Here is a 12,385-nt window from a genome sequence, read left to right on the forward strand (position 1 = left end):
GACAATGCGAGGTCACGGTTGGCAGGGCTAACCGGACCTTGTCGTGCATCCACAGGTGCATCTCAAGTACAGCCAGCGAGGTGATCCTCCCCCTCTATGCGATGCTGGTCAGGCCACAGCTGGAGTACTGCGTCCAGTTCTGTGCACCCCATTTCAGGAGGGATGTGGACAATATTGAAAGGGTCCAGAGGAGGGCCACCCACATGATACAGGGACAACAGGGCAGACCCTACAATTAGAGACTGCGGGACCTAAACCTGTTCAGCCTTCACAAGAGAAGGCTGAAGGGGGACCTGGTGACAGTCTATAAACTCACTAGGGGGGACCAGAAGGGTTTGGGGGAGACACTGTTTCCCCTAGCACCCCCTGGCATAACAAGGAATAATGGCCACAAGTTGTTGGAGAGTAGGCTTAGATTAGACATCCGTAAGAACTACTTCACAGTCAGGGCAGCTAGGATCTGGAACCAGCTTCCAAGAGAAAGGGTGCTGGCTTCTACCTTGGGGGTCTTTAAGAGGAGGCTTGATGCCTACCTAGCTGGGATCATTTGAGTCCAGTTTTTTCTCTCGCCCAGGCAGGGGGTCAGACTTGAAGATCTAAAAGGTCCCTTCTGACCCTACTTCTATGATTCTGAGACTAGTCTGCCTCACTTCAGTCCCTAGAAAAATCATGGAACAGATCGTCAAGGAATCCATTTCTAAGCATTTGGAGAAGGTGATGATTAGGAACAATCAGCATGGATTTACCAAGGGCAAGTCATGCCTGACCAACCTGATTGATTTCTGTGATGAGATGACTGGTTCTGTGGATGTGGGGAGACCAGTGGAGATGATATACTGTGATTTTAGCAAGGCTTTTGGTACGGTCTCCCACAATGTTCTTGCAAGCAAGCTAAGGACATACGGGCTGGACAGACTGTAAGGTGGATAGAAAACTGGCTGGAGTATCAGGCACAGAGTGTAGTAAACAATGGCTCGATGTCTAATTGGCGGCCAGTATCAAGTGGAGTGCCCCAGGGGTCGGTTTTGTTCAATGTCCCCATCAATGACTTGGAAGATGAGATGGAGTGCACCCTCATCAAGTCTACAGATGACACCAAGCTGGGGGAATATTAGATACACTGGAGGGTAGGGCTGGGATTCAGAGTGACCTAGACAAATTGGAGGATTGAGGCAAAAGAAATCTCATGTGGTTCAAAAAGAACAAGTGCAAAGTACTGCACTTAGGATGAAACAATCCCATGTACTGGTACAGGCTTGGGGCTGACTGGCTGGGCAGCAGCTCTGCAGAAAAGGTCCTGGGGGGTTACAGTGGACAAGATGTTTAATATGAGCTAGCAGTGTGCCCTTGTTGCCAAGGCCACTGGCATACTAGGCTGCATCAGTAGAGGTGTTGCCAGCAAGTCCAGGGAAATGGTTACTGCTCTCTATTCAACACTGGTGAGGCCACATCTGGAGTACTGTGTTTTGGGCCCCACACTACAGAAAGGATGTGGGCAAATTGGAAAGAATCCAGCAGAGAGCAACAAAAAATGGTGAGCGGATTGGGGGACATGACTTGAGGCAAGGGGGAACAAGGCTTATTTAGTCCAAAGAAGACTGAGGGGGGATTTAATAGCAGTCTTCAACTACCTGAAGCGGGATTCAAAACAGGATGGAGCTAGACTATTCTCAGAGGTGGCAGATCACAGAACAAGGAGCAACTGTCTTAAGTTGCAGCAAGGGAAGTTTATGTTAGGTATTAGGAAAAACTTGCTCACTAACAGGGTAGTAAAGCACTGGAACAGGTTACCCAGAGAGGTTACAGAATCTCCATAGTTAAGACTCAGCTAGACAAAGCTTTGACTGGGATGATCAAGTTGGGGCTGGTCCTGCTCTGAGCAGGGAGTTGAACTAGATCAGTGGTTCTCAACCTTTTTTGTACCAGGACCCGTTTGTAAACATCAATGGCCAGTCCCAATTCAGTGTCCGACTTCTGACCGGCTGCCCCCAGGTCCTCAGTGTGTGGAGCATGGAGGCCTCAATCAGCCCCTCACAGGCTGGAACTGAAGTCGTCACCTACCCTATCAAACGCTCATATCCTTGAACTGACAACAAAATAATGAGTTCACAAAGTTGTATTATTGTTATTTTAACACAACTGTTCGTCACTGTCTACTTATGTTCACTATACACAATACATTTCCAAAGGAGTCCATGCCACTAAAAAATGTTTAGGGGTCCATGAATGAAAAAAGGCTAAAAACCACTGAGCTAGTGGGAAACTCAAAGAGTACAGAAAAGCATGGATTTCATCCCTGAAGTTCGGGTCAAACTTGTCCAAGTAGTATTTTAAATCAAAAAGGTACCACATTAACTCATGTACCACACACTTTCCTACAAAAAAATAAAATAAATAAAATAAATAAATAAATAAATAAATAAATAATCAATCCTCCAAAACTGAGTGCGGGCGGCAGGAAGAGGTTAAGCATCAAAGTCGATTTTCTTTGCTGGAACAGAAACATGAAGATGCTGTGCTGCAAAATGGCTACCAGCTTCTCTCTCAGGAAGTACACAGGAAAAGCAGAGTCTAGTGTTAACCCCTACACAGCTGCACTCAGCTTGCTGGCTAGAGAAGGTAGAGAAGGTGGCAGCCACTGTGCAACATGGCCTCTCCATGAAAAAACCAGCTCCAGGCCATGACTCCAAAATATATATTTCCTACATTGTGCTTTTCAAAAACAAGGTGTGCATCTTAAGGTGCGTGAGGCATGTGCAAAACCACACTGTATTCAGTTAACTGGAATTAACATTGGTTGACTATTTACTTATTTTAAAACATGACAATAAGATATTTTCTTTCCTCACTGGCATGTCTTATTTAAAGACATTAGGCCTAAGAGACAACACCAATTCTGAGATTAGGCACTGTATATTACTTGCACATTTTCCTACTAACCTGTTGTCCAAAGCATCTATTTTATCTAGGGGTGAAGACAGAAGTGCAACTCTTAGCTGTACCTCAAAACATTTTCTGCAAAGTGTGCCAAGTTACAGCCTTACCCCAGACCAAACAGAAGTTTGCTGTTGGTTGCAGGGAGGAGGGGAATCTACTTGCAGGCTATGAGCCTGCAGCCAGGTTCCCATAGCAAGGGCCAGGGCTTTCTGCCAGTGCTCAGTTTTCAGAATGGGAGGAGGGAAAGGCAGCAGAGGGAGCTCATTCTTGGGGCTCCCCAGCTGGTGCTAAAGGGTGGGCTGGGTGAACTGCAGCCCCCCCCAGAGGGGCTCCAATTCACCCACCCTGCCCTCCAGGGGAGGCTTAAAACCCTCCAGACTTAACTCCCTCTGCTCCCTTTCCCCACCTCCCATTCTGAAAACAGCAACAGGCTGAGTCCTTGGCAGACAAGTTACAGATGTTATGTTTAGAAACTTCTTCATCTGATAACCTCATGCAATGAAAGGTTAGATTTTCACCCAATCAGCCATTTTTAAGCTGTCTGCAGCCACGCATTTGTGTTTGGTCACAGCCACAGACTGCTTTCTGTGGCCAGATTGGGCAAAAATTGGCACTGCTTCCTGCGCTCCATGAGAGCAAATAAAAAATTCTTTGGTTTGTGTCATTCTTATATCCCCATGCCTTTCATCAGAATTTTAGGCACAGTAAAATACATTAACCTCTCACAAAAAAGAAAAATCATATCAACTCTGCTTTTAGTTTTTATTTTTAATAAAACAAAAATAGCCTCCACCTTAGAAAGTCAGGTTGTTGCCATCTTAAATTACAGAATACAAATCTGGAAAAAAAGCTATAAAAACAAAGACAGGACTTCAGTCAAGTATTCAGCTTCTTATTGCTGTAGTTTTAACTCAAGTCCACAGGAAACCCTATGTTTTGGCAACTTACAGCAAGAACACATTCAAATGTTTGGAACACTACCTCCTATATAAAAGTTTAGAACCTACACAAATACCTCCCCTCCTCTGCAGTAGGACACAATCCTTGGGAGATTAGTACAATTACAGTCTATTTCAAAGCCAGAACAGCAGCATTAAAGTGCTATCACAAAACCTTACAAGAACCTAAATGCAGTGCATGAAAGAATGCAAGTCCTGCTTTGCAGAGATTCATTTGATCTAACCCTGGAATGAACACATTCATAGTTTTATCCCAAACATGATGGATGAAATTTTAATTTGGTTTCTTCCCTGTATTTTTCAAACAGAAGCTTTTAAAATTTATTGCTAAAGCCAAAATTAGTGACACACACAAATACTGTGTTGAACAAAATTTGGACAATAAACGGTACACCTGAGTTCAGTCTTACAAACTATTTTTGTAAGTAGTGATAAATTAATATATCCATGTCTCCAATATGAATCTAAATGCATTTCTTACAAAATGTGTTAATAAAAAATATCCAGGCAAATATATACCATACAATAGCAAAAAGCTTTAAGCCCCATTTAATAAGATGACATCTGATTAAAAAATAGGAGGCAATCAGAATTTACTCAAAGTTACATTAAGAAAAGCTCTCACAGTGCAATATTGAAACTGTCACAAAGTTAAGAAAATACTGATATCAAAGTACAGTCACAATATTTAATAGACAAAACTACTGTAGAAGGGCATCTTGTAAAATTAAAAGGAATGAACATAACGCAGGGGGTATTTAACAACCCTGCTCTAAACATCTGGTTTCCTAGTCTTTAGAGTCATAATCATGTGTTGTTTTTTCTGACATTTGTTGAAGTCTCATTAGAAATAAGGAGTTGGTCTTCTCAGTAGCATGAATCTTGGATCATGATTCCTTCATGGACATTCTTCATCATTGCACAATTTCAAAATAGTGTAATATAGCCATGATGTGCTGAGGCATGAACACGTAGCCAGTATATAATGCCATCCCAACGACAGAAACTAGCATGGAATCTGAGGAACAGTTAAGGAGGGATGTTGTCTGAAATTGTACTGAGTCACATAAGAATGTTTTAATACTGTATTAACTTGTCCTTTTACATTAGATATATTCAACTATATTTATGTATTAATACATGTAGGAAAAAAAACCTGTAAGTGTAACAGGTAAGAATGACTAGTATGGTAACAGCTTGCAAGTTTTCCACTGTGTCTCTTGCAATGAGCATAAGAGTACTGTCCATTTCTTGAGGTGGGGTACAGGGACAGACAATAAAGGGTGTTTACTGCAGAAGCTCATACACACGCCACATTTTGTAAGAGCCCCAGAACAGCTGCAGGTTCTAGAGTGGGAGTTCATCCAGTCAGCAAAAAGCAAGGACATGGGTTTATATTATATTTTCATAAAGTTAAGATATTGTTCTCTGAATACTGATCATAAGGGCTCTCCTAAATGTAACACAAGCCATTCTATTCAAGTCTGATTGAATCGATAAGGTGCAAATCTACCTTGCCTTATGCTTTACAAATAATTTACATTACAAATTTGCATGTTACAGAATTTACCATGTAAAATGCCTTGCAAATTAACATAATGTGTGCATGTACATGCCTGGACAGTGGTCTTTTAGTGTAAGCCTGGACCTGGATTCCATTCCTAGCAACTATAGACAGCTTGTATGCTTGAGGTCACTTAATCAACACATCTCAAAGTCTAACTTCAGTTTGAATTCCAACCACATTTGCAAGGCAGCTTTTTGCTTGTATAGTACTGAAAATAGTTTCAGCTCTTTACAAACCTTTTGTAATATCTGATCATCTACAAAACATCTCCAGGCTACTATTTTGCTAGCTTATTTCTAAGTTTGAACACCAACTTCCTAGGGGGGGGAAAAAAATAAAAGCTCTGAAAAAAGTTTTCTAGTCTTAGGCCCAATTCCAAGAAATGCAATAAGACTGAACCAAACCAAATCTCACTGCTTTTGCACTCTCTAGAAGTAAAATAACAAAGTAACCATAAAGCTCTGCTCACAAACTACAAGTGTCAAAATAATCAAAAACACAAATTAATTAGGCGTGGCGGGGTTTGAGTTCTGAAATCGAAAAATGCTGATTTTACCTGACACTTATAGATCAATGAAAAAAAAATATTTCCACTGGTAATCATTAAGATTTATAGAACACAATAGGGCCAGGGGTCAAACTCCCACCAAACCCAGACCAGTCCCTGCATGATCAGGTATGCTTTATTGATTTATGGATATAAATTTTTTTTATATTTCAACACGTGATTTTATTAAAAGAAATTACCAGTATGCTGAAGTAGCTAAACTGTCTGCCCCCATGCCCCTAATTTCACATAATCCTGAAAAAGTTAAATGGATTTAAAAAAAAAAAAGAAAAAAAAGAAAAAAAATCAAAAGAAATGCTTAAAAATAAACAGATTTTAGCCATCAAAATTATTTAAAAAATAAAAATCAGATTCTGCCAGACCTGCTAACAATTATCCAAACCATGCATGTATCCAAGCGAGGACATGCTGCCAATCTGCATGGTGTACAGTGCAAGCAAGAGCAACAAAAACAAAAAAGAAGCAGAACTGCTTTAATAATTGAGAAATAAGTAACTGAAATAAACTGAGAAAAGGCAAATCTGTTACCAAGCTTGCTGTAGAATATAGCACTGGAAAAAGCAATGGTAAACATCATAAAATTAAGCAGTAACAAAATTGAAGCTTACAGCAGCAAGTTATTTTCAGCAAAAGGCACTCAGGCATGAGAATGCTTGAAAACTGTTGATAATGAAGTACTCAATAGTGCTATTTATTTGTGGTATGTGTAAAAATGGAGCCAGAGTGTACTAGCATCATAACCAGTGATTAGAGAGAAAGAAATCTGGATGAACAAACAGATGGGAGGCGGTCCATCATTTAGATTAAGTTCTGGAGAGCTTAAAAACTTTCAGTCTCCAGCTGCCTGACAAACATTCTGAACGTGGAAGGGAATGAGAGGGGTAAGAGAATATGTGCACGGATATGAAGTCAGCTAAAAAATTTAAAAGCAGAAGTCTCATTTCTAGTACCGAAGAAAGACCTCAGTCAAGACAGACCAGACAGCAGCAGTGAGATAGGCTTTTACTGGAAAACACTTCCTTTCAATGTCTTGGCATCTCAACAAGGTGGGGGGTGGAGGGAAACAACACTTAATTATTAGTTTAGTAAGAAAGGACAACAGTGCTTGCATGTTGTAACATCACATGCTTATGAAAATTACCTTGCAGTTGCATGAAAAAAATAAAAATCAAAGAATCCAGAGGGCTTTAAAAACATTAAAGTGACAGACCAAGCATGACTAATCACAAAAATATGGGTGAATGAACACAGCTCTTTTCACCAACTGGCTTTATTAACTGTTTGTCCCAGCTGTGAAGAAGCAAACCAAAAATAAAATGAAAGTAAAAGGAAAATGTATCAACCTATCCATCTCAGAACAGCTATGGATATCAGATGATGCTACTGAATGTCTTTTTCTACCTTCAACATAATTTTATTCTTTCAGCTTTTAAATCAAGGGGTTTTAGAGAATTACAGAAAACAGCACTTAGATACCTGCCAATTTCTGAAATCTGAGTCTGACATCTTTACCTTATGGAAAAAGTCTGACTCAGAGATATGCATGTGTGCACTGAACTGTCGAATGTACACAGCTTCAAAGAAATGGTGGAAGCAAAGCCAGTGTCTATAGCTGATGGGAAACAAAAGCAGCAAAGTGGTTCAAATAACGCCCCCAAAATTTAATTATGATGTAAACATTAAGACTTTTGTAGATGATCTACAGAAAATTCCAGGACATGTGAAATACAATCCTAATGATGGCAGTTAGAAATTCAAACTCTACAGCTTCTAGATAAGAAAACACAAATGCAGCTATGCTGGAGAGATTGCCAATTAAGATAACATTGCACTGAACAACAGCTGTGAAATCACTGGTTGTTCTGAAGCTATAGTAATACTTTAGGAGGGTATTAAATGGTAACCCAAGGCAGAATCCACAGTTTGTATATTTAAAACAATTGAAAGATCTTGTTGCTGGGAGAAAGTTCTTCGAGACAAACAAGACTAACCATGTTTATTAAGCCTTCACATTCTTAGATGGGACTGTATACTGCATATGCTTCAAAATTAAGTTTATAATTGGAAAAAGTATTTGTGTGTTTATCAGATGTCTATCCTACCCTATTCTATAAGCTCAGGGCGTTAGGCACCCACTGATTTTATAAACAGGTTTTGGTTCTAATTGATTTGGATAAGTGGCACTCCACTGTACCTGCAATTACCTTCATTTTAAAATGCTCAAGTCTAGTAAACAGAAAGCATTATAAACCTTATAAATATTGTGGTATATATTAAGGGGCCTTATGATAGAAATATCTAGTTCCACAGTTTCAGGAGAAATCAAAGAGCATGAATTATTAGTCATTAAAACACTAAGATTTCATAAATCTACATATCAACATGACTACTTACTTATGATTTTGGGAGTCTAGGATATCAGATGCTAGAATTACTTAGCTCTCTGGGGCAGGTATCTTTTTTGTTCTTTGTTTGTACAGCATTTAGCACAGTGCTACCCTGGTCCACAACTGGAGCTCTTAGAAAGTATTGCAGTAGCAACGAAATCAGGAATACAGCCCATTATCAGCAATAGTAAGTAGTGGATCTTGATAGAGTCAAGCCTTCTGTAGCAATGCTGTCTAAAGCAGAGCTGCTTTCAATGGTCCAAGCAGAAAATAGTTACTTTCAACAGCACATCATACACCTAGTATTGACAGACAGTCATTAAAATCAGATCTCTATGTTGAGGTGAGGGAAGAAATGATAAGAGATGCAAGTTTAAAGAGCACATTTTTGTACAAATTTTGAATATTTTGTATAAATTCTACCCTCACTCTCTCAAACACAACCTAGAGTTTACCTTAACCAAACAGCTTGAGTAAAAGTCTGTTTTTTCTGTTTGATTATTTTGTGCATTTCCGTTTCACACTTACAGCAGGTGAATTAATTTCCCCTGGTCTAAATTTTCTTAATTTTTCCAAAAAGGGGAAGCATGTAATAAAGTCCTTTCCAAAATGGATATACCTTGGCAGAAAAACTGGGAGCTGTTATACTAAGAAGTTAAATAGTTTTTTTGGGTTTTTTTTTAAGATAGTGGACTTTAAACTGGTGATGTACACCTTTAAAAATTAAATAGAAATTTGATAACTATAGCTTTAAAAAAATGGTGTTGAACTATTTTACTAACCCTACTTGGTTTACAAAACATGATTTGTATTGTACTGTTTATTGCTGTTTTGCACCATATTAGTCATTGTACAGACACAGAACAAAGAGACAAATAGTAAGCTTTTTGAAGTTTGCATTAAAGGAAAACAAAGCGATGGAGAAAGACTTAAGAGTACAAGGGAACATAAAAGAACAGCTCTGTTGTATCAACAGACTCTCTCCGAGCAGACCAGATGCAACCTTCATAAAGATTACTGATCTCTTGGACAATCAACGATATATTCAGCTTTGGAAAAGGTTTTTGTAGCAAGTCTAGGAACTTAATTTATCATATATTTTAAATGCCTGAAGAGATTTCAACACCAGAAGAGATTTTAAATTTCTAGAACACTGGTTTAGACACAGCTGAGGTCAATCTCCATAAGCATCTGGCAGTCATTCAACAGCTTACATGAAGTAAGTTAACAATGTCAGGCAGTACCTGTCCTAAGAGGTCTAAATCACAACCAGCCACCTTACTGAAGCAATTAGAAAGACCAAGGCCCAAAAAAGGATGGTGGCCAATATAATATTCTCCCCCAAACAGCCTCATGTCCACTGGAAAAATACCACAAACTAAATTTTTTCCAAGTTTCATGTGAAGATTTGCTGTACCATGGGCATTCTTCCTTTTTAAAATGAGAAGTTAGACTCCAAGCATTCGAACTTGCATTTCTCCAGATGTTAACAAGCTGCAGCTTGCTCACTCTAAGAAAGTTTACAGTCATTGCTAAAGCAACAAAAGGTGATGGGCAATTGCAACCCCAGAATAAGCAGCAATGACATCACTGCAGTAAGAACAATGAAAGGTGTTTGTCAAATTAATTTTAAACTATAACCATCTTAATAAATTACTTAAGTTTACTACATATTTGTCCAAATAGAACTAGAAATTGAACATTAACTTGACAATGTTTCTGCATTTTGCTTGAACAAGTCCAAAGAATAAGGAAAATGTACATACTTTTCATTTGCTCAAACATTTTGCTCGCATCACAAAGAGAAGAAGAGATTCAAGCCCAACTACTGACAAAGTATGATGTGCGTAGACTTAGAAAAGAAAGATGTCTCATCACTAACACTTGGAATAATATAGCATTCTTCTGCACTCTTCCTATGTAGTCTACTTTGTTGCTTCATTTTCATAGTGGGCTAATCAGTTTTCCCTGTCCCTGAAAGTATCTTGTGAGCAATTTTCTTCTACAGAAATAAAAGGACGCTCCCACTTAACAAACAAGTGAAACAGACATTATGTGGATGTATGTGAACCTAACAGAAAGTCTATCTAATGGTCTGAAGTCTATCTATATGCTGTGCATTTTTTTAGGTTTAATGTGGTTATATAGCTGTAACTTGGGGGGGTTGTTTGTTTGTTTTTTGGGGGGTGGTTAACTAGAAGAAGCATTTTTGTAGACTGTCATCCCAATGAAGACACCCTATTAGTCACCCATTATCTCTCCTCTGTTATTGACAAGATAAAGTTTTCTCCTCCCCTCCCCGCTTTTTTTTAATAATATAGTGCAAATGCTTGTTGAGGTCATTAAAGAGCAACTTGTAATAATAAAGTGTTATTCTAATGAAGGATTGCCTAACTGCCTCTCTATAAAAATTCTTCTGGACTAAGCCCTGAAAAAGATAGCACACCACTCTCTAGAAAGAAATGAAAATACAGGTCTCTATGTAATCGTCCTGCCAGCAGAGTAACTGCAGTGAATTACACAAGACCAGTGACTTTAAGACAGTGTAAAGAATGATGTTGTAGCCACACTAGTTCAAAAGCCATGAGAGAGGTACTGATTTCTTAGGGCTGGGTTGATCCTGCCTCAGGCCCTAGATGACCTCTGGAGGTACCTTGCATCCCAACTTCTCTATGACCTACCTTTTGTTGGGCTGACTATGTGGTTGGAGAAAAGTCAGGCAAGCTTTCCAGTGCAAGGTATTCTTCCTCAGGTCTCCAAATATGGGAAGCCAAGCACAGCAAGCTGAGACCAGCTCAGGAGAGGGGCTGAGACCAGCTAAAACATGTTCAGGGGTAGCAGCCATACAGTGAGCAAAAGAAGCCACTGAGTACTGGAAGATCTCAACAGTTTTTCCTTTGATCCTTATGGGGCTGCTTCTCAGCCCCTCCCTTATGCTGTAGGGAGCTTGCTGTGCTTGCCTTCCCATATTCCAAGACCTGACAAACAAGGTCTTCCATAAGAAAGCTTGCCTGACTTTATCCCAACTACATAGCTGGCCCAATAAAAGATAAGTCATAAAGAAGTTGGGCTGCAAGGAACCTCCAGAGGTCATCTAGGGCCTGAGGCAGGATCAACCCTAGCCAAGGCAGCCCATACAACCACGATGTAAACTCTACCTGAAACTACCCTCAACCCCCAACGCAGACCAGCCGAACACCCTGACCTGCCGCAGTAAGGCGGGGGAACCACCAGCCAACATCCCACTTCTGTTCCTTCCTGACCCCAAATGTGCAGGACGGTCTGAGCCCCAGCAGAGGGTCAAGACCCTCCAGCCAGAAGCCTCCAGCTTTGCTTTTAGCAGCACAACCGGGTGAAGTCCCTCGTCCTCCCCTCCTGTCTGTAGGCAGCACCCAGGCCGCCTGGCCGCTCTCAAGCAGAGGATGACAAAAGAAAACAAAATCCCAGCCGGAAACCCGGGCTCGCTAGGTCAACCGCCAAACCCCCTCCCCGCCGCCTCCAAAGGAGAGACAGAGCTCGGAGGGCAGAGCCCGGGGCCCGGGGCCTCGCGAGGTGCCTCTGTCCCGCCCAGGCCGAGGCAGCGGCGGGGCTGGGGCCGCCCTCGCCGGCCGCTCGGAGCTCGCGCACTTCCCCGGCCCGGCCCGGCCCTCCCCGCCTCCGCTCCGGCCCGGCCCGGCCCCAGCGCCTGGCGAGGCAGCGCCCCCGCCCCCAGTCAGCGGTCCGCGCCGCGCCGCCAGAGGATACTGAAGACGGTGCGCTCCCAGGGCTCCAGCATGTAGAGCGCCGTGACGAGCAGATACTGGTAGTAGAGCCACGACACGCGCTGCCAGGCCGAGCCCAGCGCCATCGCGGGCGCCGCGAACGAACGGACCGACCGACCCCGCGCCTCCGCGTGCGGCTGCCACTGCGCCGCCGCCACCCCTCGCGGCCCCGGCCAGCGCCCCGCCCCCACTGCCCCGCCCAAGGG

General features: G+C 41.6%; 1 protein-coding gene across 1 annotated transcript; it reads right to left on the reverse strand.

Moving 5' to 3' along the window:
- Positions 1 to 4,429: 4,429 nt before the first annotated feature.
- On the reverse strand, positions 4,430 to 12,363 carry SPTSSA (serine palmitoyltransferase small subunit A). Its single transcript, XM_090033588.1, has 2 exons — positions 12,163 to 12,363; positions 4,430 to 4,914 (listed from the first exon to the last, which is right to left on the reverse strand). Exons 1-2 carry the CDS (start codon positions 12,263 to 12,265, stop codon positions 4,811 to 4,813), a joined length of 207 nt encoding a protein of 68 aa, XP_089889714.1. The 5' UTR covers positions 12,266 to 12,363; the 3' UTR covers positions 4,430 to 4,810.
- Between the last annotated feature and the right edge of the window lie 22 nt (positions 12,364 to 12,385).

Source organism: Crocodylus siamensis, chromosome 2, assembly GCF_052110815.1.
Source record: "Crocodylus siamensis isolate JL-2025a chromosome 2, ASM5211081v1, whole genome shotgun sequence".
NCBI classification, from domain to species: Eukaryota; Metazoa; Chordata; order Crocodylia; family Crocodylidae; genus Crocodylus; species Crocodylus siamensis.